The sequence below is a fragment of the Petromyzon marinus genome, chromosome 58 (genome assembly GCF_048934315.1).
Source record: "Petromyzon marinus isolate PM22_M1 ecotype Great Lakes invasive population chromosome 58, UKy_Petmar_22M1.pri1.0, whole genome shotgun sequence".
NCBI classification, from domain to species: Eukaryota; Metazoa; Chordata; class Hyperoartia; order Petromyzontiformes; family Petromyzontidae; genus Petromyzon; species Petromyzon marinus.
In genome coordinates, this window is record NC_133724.1 from 4,185,934 (window position 1) to 4,206,738 (window position 20,805).

The 20,805-nt window shown below is 53.4% G+C and overlaps 1 protein-coding gene across 1 annotated transcript; it reads right to left on the minus strand.

Annotated features, from left to right (window-relative positions):
- Nucleotides 1-2,057: 2,057 nt before the first annotated feature.
- On the minus strand, nucleotides 2,058-20,128 carry CDR2L (cerebellar degeneration related protein 2 like). The gene is made up of 5 exons (XM_032976071.2): nucleotides 19,376-20,128; nucleotides 13,268-13,380; nucleotides 7,175-7,323; nucleotides 5,963-6,124; nucleotides 2,058-4,476 (listed from the first exon to the last, which is right to left on the minus strand). The coding sequence occupies exons 1-5, from the start codon at nucleotides 19,434-19,436 to the stop codon at nucleotides 3,552-3,554; spliced, it is 1,410 nt and encodes a 469-aa protein (XP_032831962.1). The 5' UTR covers nucleotides 19,437-20,128; the 3' UTR covers nucleotides 2,058-3,551.
- Nucleotides 20,129-20,805: the final 677 nt, after the last annotated feature.

Here is a 20,805-nt window from a genome sequence, read left to right on the forward strand (position 1 = left end):
GTACCCCCCCCTACTGTGCCAGGCTAGGTGCAGGAGGTCACGGGACAGACCCAGCAGGTGCCATGGGTTGGCTGACTGAGATGACCACTGGTGGATGCACCACCAGCTGTACCCCCCTACTGTGCCAGGCTAGGTGCAGGAGGTCTCGGGACAGACCCAGCAGGTGCCATGGGAAACAAAAACAAATTCTATTATGGATCGCACTGGTCGCGAAATCCCTACAAGTCCGTGTTAAACCGACTGATCCATGTTTCACTTCACTCTGTTGCTCACAACGAAGCTCCCTCCGTAACCCTATAACACACCGTGTCAACCGATACGGTTTACCCGTATTCTTGTACAGGGAAATTGAGTAGAAACAAATCTAATTGTGTTTCTCCCTTGTGATGGGATTTTGTAGGATGAACGTTGAGATTTTTATGGGCACGGGGGGTGACCAATAAGATCTGAGTTGGTCTGTAATTAGGTAGGGCACTGATAAGGGGTTGACAGGTTTATAGTGGTGAGTGTAGTAATGAGTGTAGTAGTGGTGAGTGTACTAGTGGTGAGTGTACTACTGGTTATTGTGTATTTGTTTGTGTTTCTCCCTTGTGATGGTTCTTTGTAGGATTGACGTTGATATGTAAAAGGAGCACCGGGTGACCAATAAGTTCTGAATTGGACTGTAATAAGGGGTTGACAGGTGTGCTATAACACCTGTGCTGTGTGTGGTGGTGGCCCATCAACCCTGTGACGGTACTAGAACCCAGGACGTAACATCCCCTCCCTTGCTGAGCTTCGCGAATGTGGTGAAACCTGGCGGATTTAAGGGCTATTTGGTGGTGAGGACATAGCTTTGCAAAGTTGTAACCTTAAATGCTTGAAACAGGGCACAAGACCCTCCTCCTTTTTTATTTAAGCAGCTGACGTGCATACATCACATATGTTAATTCGTCTGTAAATATACCTGCCAAAATGTGCATGTGCATATAATATTGTAACATGATATATAATGTTATATAAATGCATAGGTTAACTGTTCGCATTCGCGTTCACCATGAGAACCCAAGCGCATCGTGGGTGGCTGAGTGACTTCGGCCTGGCCATCAGGGCCTCACGGAGCAAGCCGGCGGCTCTAAAAGTGACAACCACGCACGTCTTGGTAAGACCTCACTGCAACAGGCCCGACTCGGCGAGAGATATTGGAGGGTCCATCTCTAGCCTCCATTGACTGCCTCCCCCCCACTATCCACCACCCCGCCCCACCCCCCCCCCCCCAAATTGTATTTTTTTTTTAATAAAAAAATGTATTTCAGAAAAATGGTATTTCATTGATATTTGCTCCAGAGAAAATAAAATCTTGGAATGTTACGGGAGGGGAGCGCCTTCCACTAATGACTCCTTCCCCGGGATGTTTCTCGACCCCACCGACACAATCGGTTGAATTTCCCGGCGAAGCGTCACGGTGACTTGCTCTCGTTAAATGTTGTTGTGGGTTTTACTCTCCAACACACGGCCGGTTAGTGGCTGAACTCTGAAAAAAATAAGAATAGGTCCATAATAGGGGGTTTTGTGGGTTATATCGTGTAAATATATAAATGCCGTGTCGTTAAACCCGCTACCACCCGACACAGCCAATTAGTAGTAAGGTCTGTCACGTTAACAGAACGCGGCCAATTCGTTGCTAGTACAGCGCACCGGTTGTGTGTTGGAGTGTAAAGCCACAACATTGGATGAATGTTACAAAAAATATTAAAGTTGTGACTTTGCTCTCCAACACACCGGTGTGCTGTACTAGTAACGAATTGGCCACGTTCCGTTTACGTTACAACCCTTACTACTAAATTGGCTGTGTCTGGGTGGTGGCCGCCCTCATTTTGCTCTGGGCTCGTGTCCCGCATGTTTCATCGCTCACTCGGTTAGAGTGACTAGCGGCAACGCAACCGTGCGCTCAAAAGTTTCCGTTCGTGTTGGGTCGTCTTTGAGAGAGTTGTCGTGACCCCAAGTTACCGACGGACGGATGGACGGACAACGTGACGGACGGACGGACAAAGGTGCGCATTCAGCATTTTGCAACCTTAGTTGGAAAGGAGTTTTGATCCTCTTTGCGAGAGCAATTTGGTCGTCACGTTACAGAGAGACAGACGGGCAGACACGTAATGCGTGAACGCTTTCAACCTTTGGTTGGAAAACGTCGATGAAAACGGCGCACGTGAATTCCCTTCAACACGTAGGCTTTCGCGACCAATATCATCCGTGTTACAGGTTTGTTTGGGGTTAGAATCGCGTAAATATATAAATGTGTCGTGAAACCCGCCACCACCTGACACAGCCAATTAAGGTTTGTTCTCCAACGCACAACTGGTGTTGCTGTACTAGCAACGAATTGGCCACGTTCTTTTTAAGTGACAAACCTTACTAGTTGGCTGTGTCGGGTGGTGGTGGGCTTAACGACACATTTATATATTTACGCGATTCTAACCCAACAAAAACCGGCATTTTGGGAATTCCCTTCTCCGTGTCAGGGCTCCGTGTCGGGGCTCCGTGTCGGGGCTCCGTGTCAGGGCTCCGTGTCAGGGCTCCGTGTCAGAGCTCCGTGTCGGGACTCAGTGTCAGGGCTCCGTGTCAGGGCTCCGTGTCGGGGCTCCGTGTCGGGGCTTTGTGTCAGAGCTCCGTGTCGGGGCTCCGTGTCGGGGCTCCGTGTCGGGGCTCCGTGTCAGGGCTCCGTGTCAGGGCTCCGTGTCAGAGCTCCGTGTCGGGACTCAGTGTCAGGGCTCCGTGTCGGGGCTCCGTGTCGGGGCTCCGTGTCGGGGCTTTGTGTCAGAGCTCCGTGTCGGGGCCCGGGGCAGAGCTCCGTGTCGGAGCTCCGTGTTGGGGCTCCGTGTCGGGGCTCCGTGTCAGAGCTCCGTGTCGGGGCTCCGTGTCAGGGCTCTGTGTCAGGGCTCTGTGTCGGGGCTCCGTATCGGGGCTCCGTGTCAGAGCTCTGTGTCAGGGCTCCGTGTCAGAGCTCCGTGTCTGGGCTCCGTGTCGGGACTCAGTGTCAGGGCTCCGTGTCGGGGCTTTGTGTCAGAGCTCCGTGTCGGGGCTCCGTGTCAGAGCTCCGTGTCGGAGCTCCGTGTTGGGGCTCCGTGTCGGGGCTCCGTGTCAGGGCTCCGTGTCAGAGCTCCGTGTCGGGACTCAGTGTCAGGGCTCCGTGTCGGGGCTCCGTGTCGGGGCTCCGTGTCGGGGCTTTGTGTCAGAGCTCCGTGTCGGGGCCCGGGGCAGAGCTCCGTGTCGGAGCTCCGTGTCAGAGCTCCGTGTCGGGGCTCCGTGTCAGAGCTCCGTGTCGGGGCTCCGTGTCAGGACTCCGTGTCAGGGCTCCGTGTGGAGGCTCCGTATCAGAGCTCTGTGTCAGAGCTCCGTGTCGGGGCTCCGTGTCAGAGCTCCGTGTCGGGGCTCCGTGTCAGGACTCCGTGTCGGGGCTCCGTGTGGGGGCTCCGTGTGGGGGCTCCGTGTGGGGGCTCCGTGTCAGAGCTCCGTGTCGGCGCTCCGTATCAGAGCTCCGTGTCAGGGCTCCGTATGAGAGCTCCGTGTCAGGGCTCCGTGTCGTCCGCAGCTCGGCTCCTTTGAATGCGCAAGAAAATCTCTTCGAACAGCGCCTTGTACTCCGGCTGGTGCTGGCTCAGCCGGCGCTGGAGTTTGACGCCTCTGCCATCGCCGCCGTCTCCGCCGCCGCCGTCGCCGCCGCTGCCGCCGCCGCCGCCGTCGTCACCGCTGACCTCCGCCGCCGTCTGCACGGCCGCGTTGGCGCTGCGCCCCGCTCGGAGCGCGGCGCCCGCGGCGGCCGCGGCGACGAAGCTGGGGCGCCGCTGGCGCGCGAGAAGCTCGTCGTAGCGCTCCAGCAGCGCGTGGTAGCGCTCGTCCACCTCGCTCAGGATGCTCATGCCGCCCAAGCCGCCCAAGCCCCTCGCCGTGCGCCCGCCGTCCCCTCCGATGGCGTCCAGCGCCGTCTCGCTGCTGCTCTTCCGCACGCCGAGCCCCGGCGCTCCGTCCCCGCCGTCGCCGGTTCCGCCCGGCGTCGGCCCGGCGCCTCCGCCTCCGCCGCCTCCGCCGTCGTCGCTTTCGGGCACGTGCTTGGCGGCCGCGACGAAGAGGTCGACGTCGCGCGTCGGCGAGGGCCTCCTCCCGCTGGCGCCGGCGGCGGCGGCGGCGCCGTCGCGCCGGCGGCGGGCGGCGGCCCTCGCCCGCAGCTCCCGCAGCTCGGCCTCGAGCGCGGCGGCGCGGTCGCGGGCGGCCGGCAGCTCCTCCGCGAGCGCCGCGAGGGCCGCGCTGCGGTCGCGGTCGGCCGACTCGAGGGTCGCCTCGGCCGCGAGGCGCCGGCGGCGCTCGAGGGCCAGCTCGGAGGCCAAGTCGCGTGGCGGCGGCGGCGGCGGCGACGGCGGGAGGCGGCGACGCTCGTGGTGGCCGCGGTGCCCGGACGACACGGGGCGGTCCGGCAGCGCCCCGCACGACGCGCTCCTGCGGGCGAACGACGCCCGTCGGTTAAACCGGGAGCCGGTCGGCGATACGCAAGACGCATCGGGGGGGGGGGGAAGGATGACAAACCGAGACGCCAACAGCAGTTCTAAACCAAGGAGAACGTCAGCCTGGGAGTGAGCCGTTATCATGATTATGTAGTGGAGTAAAAGATACGCATAGGTAAATTGGCCACATACAGTACATACAGACATACAAGCAGAGTGGGTCACATAAGGTCGAGCAGGTGGTGGAGTTACGGGCGGCATAAACAAACCGAAGTAATTAAAGGAGTCATGGCACGAGGGCTGTGATTGGTCGAGAGGCTGTTAACGTTAAGTGGCGGCGTCGCGAAGTCTGGACCGTTGGACAGGTACGAGCTGGTGGGAAAATGCCAGCGAGCCACGTGGCAATTAATTAAGGCTGATTGGAAAGGGGATAAAACGCTAGGTGATTTGAACGGGGAGTTGAGTTGTTGTTGGGCAGTTGTAGGCAAGAGGTGGAGAGATGCGAAGATAGATGCAAATGATAGGGAAGAATAGATTGGTAAGCCGAACCCAAAGGACGGCAAATAGTGATAGGGAGAGTTAGCGTCAGCAGAGAGGTAGTTACGGGGGAGATAGGTACAGGGAGAGTTACAGATAGAGTCACTGTGTGTGCGGAGATAGCTAGAGTCACTGCGTGTGAATAGACAGGCAAGTCACTGTGTGTGCGGAGATAGAGGAAGTCACTGTGTGTGAATAGACAGGCAAGTCACTGTGTGTGCGGAGATAGAGGAAGTCACTGTGTGTGAATAAACAGACAAGTCACTGTGTGTGCGGAGATAGAGGAAGTCACTGCGTGTGAAGAGATAGAGGAGACACTGTGTGTGAAGAGATAGAGGAGACACTGTGTGTGAGGAGCTAGAGAGAGAACCACTGTGTGTGGAAGGAGCATGAGCGGACGGTGCCGAGGTGAATCGGAGTGTCCGAGTTGGCGGAGCGCGAAGAGGAGAAATTATACAGCGTGTGCGGAACGATGGAAATAAAAGTGACGGTGGATAGAAAGGCGGTTGTCGTCCGAGTAAATTCACGGCACTACAATTATATCACTCTTGTTCAGCCGGAAGAGCCTCGCCAAGCCCTCCGCGTCTCCGTTTGGCGACGCGCGGTGCACAGTGCGCCGTGCGAGTCTGCGTGCCGTCGCAGCGTAGCGCAGGGGCGCAGCTTCCGAGCGTGCAGGCGGTGCAACTGCGCCATAGGTGGAGGTGCGGGCGGAGGGGGAGGTGCGTTAAAAATTGGAGCCGCCCCCCCCCGCATCTTTCCTTACACCACGACCCCAGGCCAATCGCACGCTGCGCCACTCCCGCCGAGTCACGTGGCACGTCGCAAGCAGAGGCAGGTGGGAGGGGGGGGGGGCTCCCGTCGGTCCCGTCGGTCCCGTCGCTACCCCCCCCCCACAACCGCCCCATCCATCCACCGCCCCGCCCCCCAACAAGCACGCGGCTCACCTGCGCGGCACGGACGACCCCCTGGGGGTCTCCGTGAGGTCCCGCGCGTCGCGGGCGTGCGCCCTGCCCGGGTGCGACCCCCTTCCCCGCGCCGACAACTCCTCCAGCCGCAGCTGCAGCTCCTCCACCTGGTCCTGGAGGTCTTGCACGGTGACGGTGAGCCTGCCGGCACAGGGCAGAGACACGGCGTGGGAGCGTGGCGAGATGTTGCCCGCCCTCGGCGGGTGTACAGGAGGTCGTGTGCAACGATTTTAATTGTTTGTGCTTCGTCGTTCGTCTCTCTGTTGATTGGGATTCTTCAGGCTTGGCCACGATCGGGGTCGACGAACGAGTATGCAAAAATAAGAATAGGTGTGGACACTTTCTGGCATTGAAACAGGGGTTGCCTCTTGCGAGGAGTCAAGTTACTGCGTTAACCGCACACCCTCGTTACTTTGTGGCGAACATGCAAACACAAGCGCGCTCTGCTTAATCGACTTGCATCGTCTCTGACACTGCTTGGCCTACACCAAGAGACGGCAGACTTCTTCAAGGTCCAGTCTCACCACCGGCGGTGTCAGAGACAAGAGAGAGCAACGCGCCAAAACGGCGAACAGTGCCAGGACAATTCTAGATTTGAAGCTTTCGTGACTGCACAAATAACTCCACTCATTGGTTTCTTTTTTTCCGGTAAAGTCACGTGCGTGGGAATGAAATAAAAATAGAAATAAATAAAATTAGATTAAAACGAATCACGACGTTTCGAACGCAAGCGCTCATCATCGGGTGGAAACGGGGTGAAACACACAGCGAGGGAACACACAGAGGGACACCAACGCGCATAGCGCACAGAGAACGCCAAACTGCACGGAGGCAAATGCAGCAAGAAGATGGGAGACGTCGAACTCAACCAAACTACACACACAAAAAACACAATGCGAACAGGACAAGGGCAATGCCACACGTAGCAGAGCATTCATAGCTCGCGGTGAGCAGCTACAATCATGGCGATGGTGACGACGGATGATATCATGGGACCCTTTCTCACGCCAGTATCAAAGCAACGAAAAATAAAAAAAAACCTCTCACCCCCTTTCTGCGGAATCAAACCGGGAGTTTTTGCTCAGACGAATGAACGAATCAACGCAAGTTCAAACGAACGAGCGTTGTTAGCGAGCACCTATTAAGCACCCCCACCACCACCACCACCACCCCCACCCCCCACAGTAGCACCTCTCCACCCGGTGCTGGCCGGCCTTGTTCTCGAGCAGTAGCCGCTGGTTGGCCACCTCGAGGTCGCGCGAGGCGGCATCCAGCTGCTCGTACACGCGCGCGTGCTGCTCGTTCACCTGGCGGAGCAGCTCCGCCTGCCGGCTCTGGTACTGGGACGGGGGAGGGCGTATTGTGGGGGGGGGAGAGGGGGGAGGGGGGGACACACGGGCGAATGTGTTGTTGCGGTGTGTGAGTGCGTGTGCATTGACACGGGTGAACACGTGGGTGTGTGTGCAGTGACACGGGGAACACCTGGGTGTGTGCATTGACACGGGTGAACACGTGAGTGCGTGTGCAGTGACACGGGCGAACACGTGGCTGTGTGCATGGACACTGGCGAACACGTGGGTGCGTGCATTGACACGTGGGTATGTGCATGAACACGTGAGTGTGTGCAGAGACACGGGCGAACACGTGAGTGTGTGTGCAGAGATACGGGCGAACACGTGAGTGCGTGTGCGTCGACACTGGCGAACACGTGAGTGTGTGCATTGACACGTGGGTGTGTGCATGAACACGTGAGTGCGTGTGCATTGACACGGGCGAACACGTGAGTGTGTGTGCGTCGACACGGGCGAACACGTGAGCGTGTGTGCAGTGACACGGGCGAACACGTGGGTGTGTGCATGAACACGTGAGTGTGCGTGCGTCGACACGGGCGCGCGTGCATTTGACACGGGCGCGCGCGCGCGCGCGCGCGTCCGTTGCGGGAGTCCGCGCGTGTTTGTCGAGCACTTTGAAGGCGTCGAAGCGTCAGCTCTGGCCCTGTGCGCGTCAAGTCCGCGTTTGCCGTTCGCGAATCGGCCGACTGAGAAAGCGGCCGCATTGACCACGGGCGGTTGTCGCCCAGAACCTGCGGGCTAAAATAATAATGAGGATCAACGACGGAGGGAAACCAGTCGCACAAAAGTAAAAACCAAGGCGTCGGCTTCCCGCGCCGCTCGTTAAATGTTTCCCGACGACAGAATGCCGTCGGGAAGCGTTTGCGGAGTCCGTGCGTTTTGGGGCGCTTTGTCTTCCTTGTTTGACGTTTTGTTCGGTGACGTGGTCGGACTGCGTGCCTGTTCGGGAACTCTCGTCGCCGGAACAGCGACTTGCCCTCGCGAGAACCGGGCACATTGACAATGTTGCCGCACGTTGACCTTCTTTTCGCGCCGCGCGTAGCCAAGCGCGCTAATCGGAGGCGCGGGGGGATGGGGGGAGAAGGACAACGAATTAAACATGACAACGAACTAAGCAGTCCGTGAGAAATTCGCTTCAAATCCGGTTGATTTGAAAGTGGCTTCCTCAAATCGGAAGAGCGTTCCAGACGGCTGCAGAGAGCGCGCGGTTATGTTTTTGTTTGCGTTCAGTTTGTCGCCGTCACCCCGCGCACTCCGATTAACGCGGGTTTGGCTACGTGCGGTGTGAAAGAAGTTCAACAGTTGTTTTTTTTGTATTATTACAACAACAAAAAAACGATAGTACAATCGTGTTCGGCTAGAGGGTGCGGAGGGGGGGGGGCGAGTGGTGGGCGTGGTGAAGGACAACAAACTAAACACGTATTCTTAGTTCTTTCGGTAAAGTCACGTTGAAGGGAAACAATAAAATAATAAAATATATATAACAATAAAATAATAAAATATATATAAAACAATACAATTCTCACGACGTTTCTACTGTAACACAAACGGTCATCATCTAAACCAGGGGTGTCCAAACTTTTTTTTCCCGAGGGCCACATACAGAAAAATATACGAAGGACTGGGCTACTCACTAGACGTGAGGTATACTGCCTCACTTCTCATGCACTAATATTGGCAAAATCAATTAAATGCAGGTAAATTACGTTTGATAATTGGACATGTTTGAAGAAAAAAAGCCTCCATCATAGCTCTCCATAAGTAGATTTTCATTTTATTTTTATACAAAAAGGTTGCCAGGTCATTCTCTCAGTGACAGCCTCAGATTGGTTCTTAGGGTGCTCATCCCCCTTCATTGTCCTGCATGAAGGGAGAGACAAGAAGAGAAATAAGGGGTGTGGATATTTCAAGCTTATTACACAAATAAATTATTGGGCTTGTTAACACATCAACTAACGTTTGTTAAAAAATTGTCATCAACTTTAACTGACCGAATTTATTAAGTAATTGGGCTTATTAACAAATGAAAACTGCGTGTATATTTTTAACTCACCTGTAATGGGAAGAATGTTGCGCTCAGTGGGAGCAGTGATGCTGCGCTTTGGTCTGAAGGATAGCTGGCAGGTCAGGAGGAGTAAGTTTGGTGGTTGAGATGCGAAGGACGTCACGGAGATGGCTGTCGAACGTCCTGGTTCTCAGTCTGCTTTTGTTCAGCGTTAACAGAGAGAATGTCTGCTCACAGATGTATGTTGAGCCGAACAGACTCATCATTCGTTTTGCGTGGCGTCTCATCAGAGGCCTTTTCCAAGCTCCGGTAGAAGCCAGGTAGGGAGAGAAGCTGATGCTGATTCTTCAGAGAAGCATCACACTGAATTTCGATCAGTTCTAATTGCAGACTCTCCTCCACTTAAATTTTGATTTAAAGCTTTCGTGACTGCAGTAATTCATATTCTTAGTTTTTTCGGTAAAGTCACGTTGAAGAGAAACAACAAAATAACAAAATATATATAAAACAATAAAAAATTCTCACGACGTTTCGACCATAACTCAAACGGTCATCATCAGGTGTGTCGGTTTGCATAAATTTATTTTGAAAACGGCATATTTATTTATTTATATATATATAAAAATAACGTTTGCGTCACGCGCAACGATTGGCAGTTTGCCAGGACTAGTCCATCTATTTTTTGAAAAGAGGAGGGGGGAGACGAAATTTGTTTTTATGTATGCTGTCTGAAAGCCACTGTAAGCGTGAACAATCAATCAAGAACTGAAATGATTTATCAAATCTTTCCAATGATTGCTAAGATAGAATCCATCTTCTCGGTTGAAATTGTCTCTGTGTTTGTATATGTGGATAGCCTCATGAACGAATCTCTCATGGAAGCCAGATGGCTTACAAAGAACCTCCGTCTTGGAAAAGTCAATGGCATGTGAGCCTACTGAATTAGAACAATGATCTGCTACGGCCGAGGTGTTGGTCCTACCGTGTTTAATGCATCCATTGAAAACGGAGCCGCAAACGGTGTGATTTCCTTCTCAATGAAAGAAAAATCTTGGAAGCGCCGACTGAATTCTGTCATGAGAGATGTGATCACAGACACACATTCTCCCATTTTTGCAGAGAGCTTGGCATTTGGAAATGCGCATTTGATTTGGGTCAGCGTGGGGAAGTGCGCTACATTGAAGTTGCGCAGTTGTGACTCGAAGAGACGGAGCTTCGCACGGAATGCTTTTATGTGCGCATGCAGCTGTGGTACCAGCTGCTCTTTGCCTTGTAGTCTCTTGTTCGGGGTGTTGAGATGATCAGTGAGATCAACTAAAACAGCCAGGTCTGCCAACCATAAAGGGTCACTGATCTCATGGAGAGGTCTGCCCTTTTCTTTCAAAAACTTGTCGATATTTGATCTCAGGGAATGAAACCGCTGCAGCACGGAGCCGCGACTGAGCCAGCGCACTTCAGCATCGACATCAGAGAGGAACGCTTGAAATTCTCTGTGGTAAAGCCCTCGTGCCCGAATTTTTGTTGACAGTTTTCACAACTGTGTTCATCACATCGCCAAGCTGGATTATCTTGGCACAGAGGGCTTCTTGGTGGATGATACGGTCCATTTTGACAGCCTCACCTCCGCTCTCCCGCACCTTGGCACTCACCATAGCGGCCGTTCCTTTGCGCCCGCCTGTCATTGCTGGAGCCCCATCCGTTGTAATTCCACACAGCTTGTCCCATTTAAGTCCAGCCTGGTCAATTGCATCTGACACAGCTTCAAAACATGTCCTTCCCAGTTGTTGTTCCCTTTAGACTCCGAAGATCGAGCGGTTCCTCCGTAATGCAAAAATTATCATCAACTCCCCGCAAAAAAAATTACAGCTGTGCAGTGTCCGTGGCATCTGTGCTCTCATCACATGCAATCGAGTAAAAATCGAAAGCACAAGCTTTATCTGACACTTGCTGTTTTAAGTTCGCCGACAAGTCTTCAATTCGCCGCACAACCGTATTTCTGGACATACTAACATCGTTGAAATCCTGCATTTTCTCCGGGCACATTATTCCCACGACATTAGCGAGGCGTTGTTTGATGAAGGCACCACCTGAGAAAGGTTTCCCGTGTAGGGCAATGAGTTGAGCTACTTCATAACTGGCTATTGTTGTATTTTCTTGAGCTTTGTTAGCACGGAAAAAAAACCCCTGCTGCTGCGTTAGCAGGCTAGCTTGCCATTTGCTTTACCTTCTCTCTCCGCTCGGCGCCAGTGTAGGACGTGAAGGTCTGATGTTTCGTTTCATAATGCCGTCGTACATTCTACTCTTTCAGCACGGCAACACTCTCATTGCAAATCAAACAAACACACTTTCCCCCTTGGTTTCTATGAAAAAATATTGATTTTTCCACCGAGTCCGAAATTTTCTGCACTCGCTTGCAATCTTGCGTCTCTTCGGTTCCGGCATTTCTGGTGACCCTGAGCATTTTTTTTCTTCGATTGCTTGCTTTGTGGAGACGCTGCCTTGTTCAAGACAATAGCGCCACCTAGTTTTAAACTAAGAGGTGCAATACAGTGGGCCATAGTCCATTATATTTTTTAGACTTTGATACGGGCCAATTGAAAATGGATGGCGGGCCGCAGTTGGCCCGCGGGCCGTAGTTTGGACACCCCTGATCTAAACACAACAACAAAGCAATTCGTTTTCAATATCTATTTATTTTTAAGAATCTAAAAACCCTCTTGCAAACACAAAGCAAAGCAACACAAAAAGGGGAGGTGGGGGGTGGGGGGAACATTTTTTTTCGTCTCCCCAGCGGCGATGTTTACTACGCACCGCACCCAGGTACTCATTTGAGGCCGAGTCGACCTAGGCGAGGCCCAGGACCGGCCCAGATAATCGTCACCGGTGTTGGCCGTGAGCAGGGGTCGAACCCGGTTCACCAGGTTGGTAGCGCAGCGTAGCGCTACACCGCCGCTTCCCACTCAAAAAGACAAAGATCTCAAAGTCCGCTAGGAGCCGTGAGAGTCCCTGAGTCCACGAGGAGTCCCTGAGTCCACGTGGAGTCCCTGAGTCCACGTGGAGTCCCTGAGTCCACGAGGAGTCCACGAGGAGTCCCTGAGTCCGCTAGGAGTCTGAGAGTCCACGTGGCGTCTGAGAGTCCCTGAGTCCACGAGGAGTCTCTGAGTCCACGTGGAGTCCCTGAGTCCACGTGGAGTCCCTGAGTCCGTGAGAAGTCTTAGAGTCTGATAGTCCATGAGGAGTCTGTGAGTCCGTTAGTCCAAGAGGAGTCCCTAAGTCCACGAGGAGTCTGTGAGTCCGCTAGGAGTCTGTGAGTCCCTGAGTCCGCTAGGCGTCCCTGAGTCCACGAGGAGTCACTGAGTCCGCTAGGAGTCTGAGAGTCCACGAGGAGTCCCTGAGTCCCTGAGTCCACGTGGAGTCCCTGAGTCCATGAGGAGTCCCTGAGTCCGCTAGGAGTCTGAGAGTCCACGAGGAGTCCCTGAGTCCCTGAGTCCACGTGGAGTCCCTGAGTCCATGAGGAGTCCCTGAGTCCCTGAGTCCGCTAGGAGTCTGTGAGTCCACGTGGAGTCCCTGAGTCCACGAGGAGTCCCTGAGTCCACGAGGAGTCCCTGAGTCCCTGAGGAGTCCCTGAGTCCACGAAGAGTCCCCGAGTCCGCTAGGAGTCCCTGAGTCCACGAGGAGTCCCTGAGTCCACGTGGAGTCCCTGAGTCCGCTAGGAGTCTGAGAGTCCACGTGGAGTCTTAGAGTGCCTGAGTCCACGAGGAGTCCCTGAGTCCGTGAGGAGTCTTAGAGTCTGATAGTCCACGAGGAGTCTGTGAGTCCACGAAGAGTCCCTGAGTCCGTGAGGAGTCTGAGTCCGTGAGGAGTCTGTGAGTCTGTGAGTCCGCTAGGAGTCTGAGAGTCCGCTAGGAGTCCGTGCGTGTGCCCTACCTCGAGCTCCTGCGCCTGCTCCTGGTTGGCGGCGTACATCTGCTGCAGCGTCTCCTCCAGCTCCGTGTTGCGCTCCAACAGCGTCTTTCCCAGCTCGGCCGCCAGCTGGAGGTCTGCGTGGAGGGGCGGCGGTGGCGACGATTAGCGCGGTTGGCCGCTACGTACGGCGTGATAGAAGTTCAACACGTACGCACGCGCGGTCAGTCCGTACGCACGCTCTTTCGTTCTTTCGGTAAAGTCACGTCGGTAGGAAAATAATAGATCACGATGTTTCGATCGCAACACAAGCAATAAACCTGATGACGATTGCTGAGAGTTCGTGCAATAAACCTGATGACGATTGCTGAGAGTCCGTGCAATCACCTGATGACGATTGCTGAGAGTCCGTGCAATCACCTGATGACGATTGCTTGTGTTGCGATCGAAACGTCGCGATCTGTTGTTTTTTCCAACTACGCGACCTTGCCGAGAGAACCAGAGAGTGTGAGATTCCTGCAGTCACGAAAGCTTCGAATCGAGATCGGCTCGTACGCGGTCATCAATTTACCCCGTCGACGGCGGATTGCGATCGGAGTGAGGAGTTTGTTTGCCGAGCCAAGCCCATTGGGCCATGACGCCCGCTTCCAAGGGGTAACCCGGCCGGCCAGAATCACAGTCACAATCACTGGCGATTCGTCGCGCTTGTCAGCAGAGTGAACGGCAACATTTTGCACCGACGCGATCGAACACCAAATCAAGTCACCCCCCCCCCCCCCCCGAAAAGACAAACCTCCATCATTGTCACGGGCATCAGAGGCTCAGGGGGGTCCGAGCAATTTGCAACTATTGGGTCGGTGTCAAAGATGAAGGCCTACGAGAGGAAGACATCGCCCAGTGTTTACTTGTCGTCTTGTGAGCTCGGTTCGCCCGTTTAGCTCCTCTCTAATCACCGGATTATTGCCTGGCGCATTGGGTTATGACCTACGTGGGGCGGATTCCAGAGAGTTCAGACGCACCGTATCTGCACCCCCATCTCGCCCCATCTCGCCCCGTCTGTGTGGGAGGAAGGATATGATGACTTACATCTCGAGGAGGAGTGTGATAGTATCAGTGTGTGTGCAGCAGGGAGTGTGATGGTATCAGTGTGTGTACAGCAGGGAGTGTGATGGTATCAGTGTGTGTGCAGCAGGGAGTGTGTATCAGTGTTGATGCAGCATGGAGTGTGATAGTATCAGTGTGTGTGCAGCAGGGAATGTGTTTGTATCAGTGCGTGTACAACAGGGAGTGTGATAGTATCAGTGTGTGTGCAGCGGGGAGTCTGATAGTATCAGTATGTGTGCAGCAGGGAGTGTATATCAGTGTGTGTGCAGAAGGGAGTGTGATAGTATCAGTGTGTGTGCAGCAGGGAGTGTGATAGTATCAGTGTGTGTGCAGCAGGGAGTGTGATAGTATCAGTGTGTGCAGCAGGGAGTGTGTATCAGTGTTTGTGCAGCAGGGAGTGTGTTAGTATCAGTGTCGGTGGAGCAGGGAATGTGATAGTATCAGTGTGTGTGCAGCAGGGAGTGTGATAGTGTCAGTGTGTGTGCAGCAAGGAGTGTGATAGTATCAGTGTGTGCAGCAGGGGGTGTGATAGTATCAGTGTGTGTACAGCAGGGAGTGTGATAGTATCAGTGTGTGTGCAGCAGGGAGTGTATATCAGGGTGTGTGCAGAAGGGAGTTTGATAAATTCAGTGTGTGTGCAGCAGGGAGTGTGATAGTATCAGTGTGTGTGCAGCAGGGAGTGTGATAGTGTCAGTGTGTGTGCAGCAAGGAGTGTGATAGTATCAGTGTGTGCAGCAGGGGGTGTGATAGTATCAGTGTGTGTACAGCAGGGAGTGTGATAGTATCAGTGTGTGTGCAGCAGGGAGTGTGTATCAGTGTTGTGCAGCAGGGAGTGTGTTAGTATCAGTGTCGGTGGAGCAGGGAGTGTGATAGTGTCAGTGTGTGTGCAGCAGGGAGTGTGATAGTATCAGTGTGTGTGCAGCAGGGAATGTGATAGTATCAGTGTGTGTGCAGCAGGGAGTGTGATAGTATCAGTGTGTGTACAGCAGGGAGTGTGATAGAATCAGTGTGTGCAGCAGGGAATGTGTATCAGTGTTGATGCAGCAGGGAGTGTGATAGTATCAGTGTGTGCAGAAGGGAGTGTGATAGTATCAGTGTGTGTGCAGCAGGGAGTGTGATAGTATCATTTTGTGCAGCAGGGAGTGTGATAGTATCAGTGTGTGTGCAGCAGGGAGTGTGATAGTATCTGTGTGTGCAGGAGGGAGTGTGATGGTATCAGTATGTGTGCAGCAGGGAGTCTTATAGTATCAGTGTGTGTGCAGCAGGGAGTTTGATCGTATCAGTGTGTGTGCAGCAGGGAGTTTGATAGAATCAGTGTGTGTGCAGCAGGGAGTGTGATAGTATCAGAAGGGAGTGTGATAGTATCAGTGTGTTTACAGCAGGGAGTGTGATAGTATCAGTGTGTGTGCAGCATGGAGTGTGATAGTATCAGTGTGTGTGCAGCAGGGAGTGTGATAATATCAGTGTGTACAGCAGGGAGTGTGGTAGTATCAGTGTGGGTGCAGCAGGGAGTGTGATAGTATCAGTGTGTGTGCAGCAGGGAGTGTGATAGTATCAGTGTGCGTGCAGGAGGGAGTGTGATAGTATCAGTGTGTGTGCAGCAGGGAGTGTGATAGTATCAGTGTGTGTGCAGCAGGGAGTGTGATAGTATCAGTGTGTGCAGCAGGGAGTGTGTATCAGTGTTTGTGCAGCAGGGAGTGTGTTAGTATCAGTGTCGGTGGAGCAGGGAATGTGATAGTATCAGTGTGTGTGCAGCAGGGAGTGTGATAGTGTCAGTGTGTGTGCAGCAAGGAGTGTGATAGTATCAGTGTGTGCAGCAGGGGGTGTGATAGTATCAGTGTGTGTACAGCAGGGAGTGTGATAGTATCAGTGTGTGTGCAGCAGGGAGTGTATATCAGGGTGTGTGCAGAAGGGAGTTTGATAAATTCAGTGTGTGTGCAGCAGGGAGTGTGATAGTATCAGTGTGTGTGCAGCAGGGAGTGTGATAGTGTCAGTGTGTGTGCAGCAAGGAGTGTGATAGTATCAGTGTGTGCAGCAGGGGGTGTGATAGTATCAGTGTGTGTACAGCAGGGAGTGTGATAGTATCAGTGTGTGTGCAGCAGGGAGTGTGTATCAGTGTTGTGCAGCAGGGAGTGTGTTAGTATCAGTGTCGGTGGAGCAGGGAGTGTGATAGTGTCAGTGTGTGTGCAGCAGGGAGTGTGATAGTATCAGTGTGTGTGCAGCAGGGAATGTGATAGTATCAGTGTGTGTGCAGCAGGGAGTGTGATAGTATCAGTGTGCGTGCAGGAGGGAGTGTAATAGTATCAGTGTGTGCAGAAGGGAGTGTGATAGTATCAGTGTGTGTGCAGCAGGGAGTGTGATAGTATCATTTGGTGCAGCAGGGAGTGTGATAGTATCAGTGTGTGCAGCAGGGAGTGTGATAGTATCTGTGTGTGCAGGAGGGAGTGTGATGGTATCAGTATGTGTGCAGCAGGGAGTCTTATAGTATCAGTGTGTGTGCAGCAGGGAGTTTGATCGTATCAGTGTGTGTGCAGCAGGGAGTTTGATAGAATCAGTGTGTGTGCAGCAGGGAGTGTGATAGTATCAGAAGGGAGTGTGATAGTATCAGTGTGTTTACAGCAGGGAGTGTGATAGTATCAGTGTGTGTGCAGCATGGAGTGTGATAGTATCAGTGTGTGTGCAGTAGGGAGTGTGATAATATCAGTGTGTACAGCAGGGAGTGTGGTAGTATCAGTGTGGGTGCAGCAGGGAGTGTGATAGTATCAGTGTGTGTGCAGCAGGGAGTGTGATAGTATCAGTGTGCGTGCAGGAGGGAGTGTGATAGTATCAGTGTGTGTGCAGCAGGGAGTGTGATAGTATCAGTGTGTGTGCAGCAGGGAGTTTGATAGTATCAGTGTTAGTGCAGCAAGGAGTGTGATAGATTCAGTGATTGCAGCAGGGAGTGTGATAGTATCAGTGTGTGTGCAGCAGGGAGTTTGATCCTATCAGTGTGTGTGCAGCAGGGAGTGTGATAGTATCAGTGTGTGTGCAGCAGGGAGTGTGATAGTGTCAGTGTGTGCAGCAGGGAGTGTGATAGTATCAGTGTGTGTGCAGCAGGGAGTGTGATAGTATCAGTGTGTGTGCAGCAGGGAGTGTGATAGTATCAGTGTGTGTGCAGCAGGGAGTGTGATAGTATCAGTGTGTGCAGCAGGGAGTGTGTATCAGTGTTTGTGCAGCAGGGAGTGTGTTAGTATCAGTGTCGGTGGAGCAGGGAATGTGATAGTATCAGTGTGTGTGCAGCAGGGAGTGTGATAGTGTCAGTGTGTGTGCAGCAAGGAGTGTGATAGTATCAGTGTGTGTGCAGCAGGGAGTGTGATAGTATCAGTGTGTGCAGCAGGGAGTGTGATAATATCAGTGTCTGTGTAGCAGGGAGTGTGATAGTATCAGTGTGTGTGCAGCAGGGAGTGTGATAGTATCAGTGTGTGTGCAGCAGGGAGTGTGATAGTATCAGTGTGTGCAGCAGGGAGTGTGATAGTATCAGTGCGTGTGCAGCAGGGAGTGTGTATCAGTGTTGTGCAGCAGGGAGTGTGTTAGTATCAGTGTCGGTGGAGCAGGGAGTGTGATAGTGTCAGTGTGTGTGCAGCAGGGAATGTGATAGTATCAGTGTGTGTGCAGCAGGGAGTGTGATGGTATCAGTGTGTGTGCAGCAGGGAGTGTGATAGTATCAGTGTGTGCAGCAGCGACTGTGATAGTATCAGTGTGTGTACAGGAGGGAGTGTGATAGTATCAGTGTGTGTGCAGCAGGGAGTGTGATAGTATCAGTGTGTGCAGCAGGGAGTGTGATAGTATCATTGTGTGCAGCAGGGAGTGTGATAGTATCAGTGTGTGTGCAGCAGGGAGTGTGATAGTATCTGTGTGTGCAGGAGGGAGTGTGATGGTATCAGTATGTGTGCAGCAGGGAGTCTTATAGTATCAGTGTGTGTGCAGCAGGGAGTTTTATCGTATCAGTGTGTGTGCAGCAGGGAGTGTGATAGTATCAGAAGGGAGTGTGATAATATCAGTGTGTTTACAGCAGGGAGTGTGGTAGTATCAGTGTGGGTGCAGCAGGGAGTGTGATAGTATCAGTGTGTGTGCAGCAGGGAGTGTGATAGTATCAGTGTGCGTGCAGGAGGGAGTGTGATAGTATCAGTGTGTGTGCAGCAAGGAGTGTGATAGTATCAGTGTGTGTGCAGCAGGGAGTGTGTATCAGTTTCTGTGCAGCAGGGAGTGTGATAGTATCAGTGTGTGCAGCAGGGAGTGTGATAGTATCAGTGTGTGTGCAGCAGGGAGTTTGATAGTATCAGTGTTTGTGCAGCAGGGAGTGTGATAGATTCAGTGATTGCAGCAGGGAGTGTGATAGTATCAGTGTGTGTGCAGCAGGGAGTTTGATCGTATCAGTGTGCGTGCAGCAGGGAGTTTGATAGTATCAGTGTGTGTGCAGCAGGGAGTGTGATAGTATCAGTGTGTGTGCAGCAGGGAGTGTGATAGTATCAGTGTGTGTGCAGCAGGGAGTGTGATAGTATCAGTGTGTGTGTGCAGCAGGGAGTGTGATAGTATCAGTGTGTGTGCAGCAGGGAGTGTGATAGTATCAGTGTGTGCAGCAGGGAGTGTGATAGTATCAGTGTGTGTGCAGCAGGGAGTGTGATAGTGTCAGTGTGTGTGCAGCAAGGAGTGTGATAGTATCAGTGTGCGTGCAGGAGGGAGTGTGATAGTATCAGTGTGTGCAGCAGGGAGTGTGATAATATCAGTGTCTGTGTAGCAGGGAGTGTGATAGTATCAGTGTGTGTGCAGCAGGGAGTGTGATAGTATCAGTGTGTGCAGCAGGGAGTGTGATAGTATCAGTGTGTGTGCAGCAGGTAGTGTGATAGTATCAGTGTGTGTGTGCAGCAGGGAGTGTGATAGTATCAGTGTGTGTGTGCAGCAGGGAGTGTGATAGTATCAGTGTGTGCAGCAGAGTGCAGCAGGGTGCGGCAGGGTGCGGCAGTGTGCAGCAGGGTGCAGCAGGCTCACCCTGTTCCAGGTCGCGTTGATCGTACCAAGGCTCGTCTTCCACAATTTCATACTCGTCCATCTCGATCTGTCTCTCTGTGTCTCCGTGTCTGTCTCTCCGTGTCTGTCTCTTCGTATCTGTCTCTCCGTGTCTGTCTCTCCGTGTCTATGTCTCCGTGTCTGTCTCTCCGTGTCTGTCTCTCTGTGTCTGTCTCTCCGTGTCTATGTCTCCGTATCTGTGTCTCCGTATCTGTCTCTCCGTGTCTATGTCTCTGTATCTGTGTCTCCGTGTCTGTGTCTCCGTGTCTGTGTCTCCGTGTCTGTCTCTCCGTATCTGTCTCTCCGTGTCTGTCTCTCCGTGTCTATGTCTCTGTATCCGTCTCTCCGTGTCTGTGTCTCCGTGTCTGTGTCTCCGTATCTGTCTTCGTATCTGTCTCCGTATCTGTGTCTCCGTATCTGTCTCTCCGTGTCTATGTCTCTGTATCTGTCTCTCCGTGTCTGTCTCTCCGTGTCTATGTCTCTGTGTCTCCGTATCTGTCTCTCCGTGTCTATGTCTCTGTATCTGTCTCTCCGTGTCTGTCTCCGTGTCTGTCTCTCCGTATCTGTCTCTCCGTGTTTGTCTCTCCGTGTCTATGTCTCTGTATCTGTGTCTCTGTATCTGTGTCTCCGTATCTGTGTCTCCGTGTCTGTCTCTCCGTGTCTATGTCTCTGTATCTGTCTCTCCGTGTCTGTGTCTCCGTGTCTCCGACAGAGCGGCCCCTGCTGTCGGCAGATGGCGCGTGGCGACGTGGCCGAGTCTGAGAGACCCTCTGCGATTTCCCTCCCTGCCGCCCGATGGAGAAAGAGGTGGCGTGCGGGGGATGAAGAGGATGGAGGAGGATGATGGAGGGAGGGAGGAGAGAGGAACAGATTGGATTTGTGTCCATGGCCACACCTCCACAAGGGTGGGGGGGGGGTCCCCCCACTGCCCAGTGAACGATGATTGGGGCAGGTCTCGGCACCGTTATGATATCAGACAAAAGATCCCACCCGTGTAGCCTTAGCAGACAGCAGGGGCAAGTGCTGTTAGCGAGCAGCACCTATGAAGGCCGGAACGGCGCACGAGGAGGGTGGGTGGCCAGCACCACCACCACCACGCCCGACCGCCTTTGTCTCCCCGAGTGGCGATGATTTTTACACACAGCACCAGGGTACTCATTTGAGGCTGAGTCGAACTATGGGGAGGCCCGGGACCGGTTCGGATAATCGTCACCGGTGTTGGCCGGGAATCGAACCCGGGTCGCCGGGTTCATAGCGCAGCGTAGCGCTAACCGCTGCGCCACCGCTCCCCAGAGCCACCAACCACCACCCCCCCCTCCCACCCTTCTCACCCATTCTGCCCTTCGACAATCGTCAGACTGACTACTCTCCGTTCACCCCCCCCCGCCCCGAAGGAATCCGATGAGCTACAA

Coding starts and splice junctions, on each gene's coding strand:
- CDR2L (XM_032976071.2), bottom strand. CDS start 19,436: ATGGACGAGTATGAAATTGTGGAAGACGAGCCTTGGTACGATCAACGC. Junction 7,324..13,267: donor AGCAGGCGCAGGAGCTCGAG/GTAGGGCACACG, acceptor CCCCCGTCCCAG/TACCAGAGCCGGCAGGCGGA. Junction 4,477..5,962: donor GGGTCGTCCGTGCCGCGCAG/GTGAGCCGCGTG, acceptor GTTCGCCCGCAG/GAGCGCGTCGTGCGGGGCGC.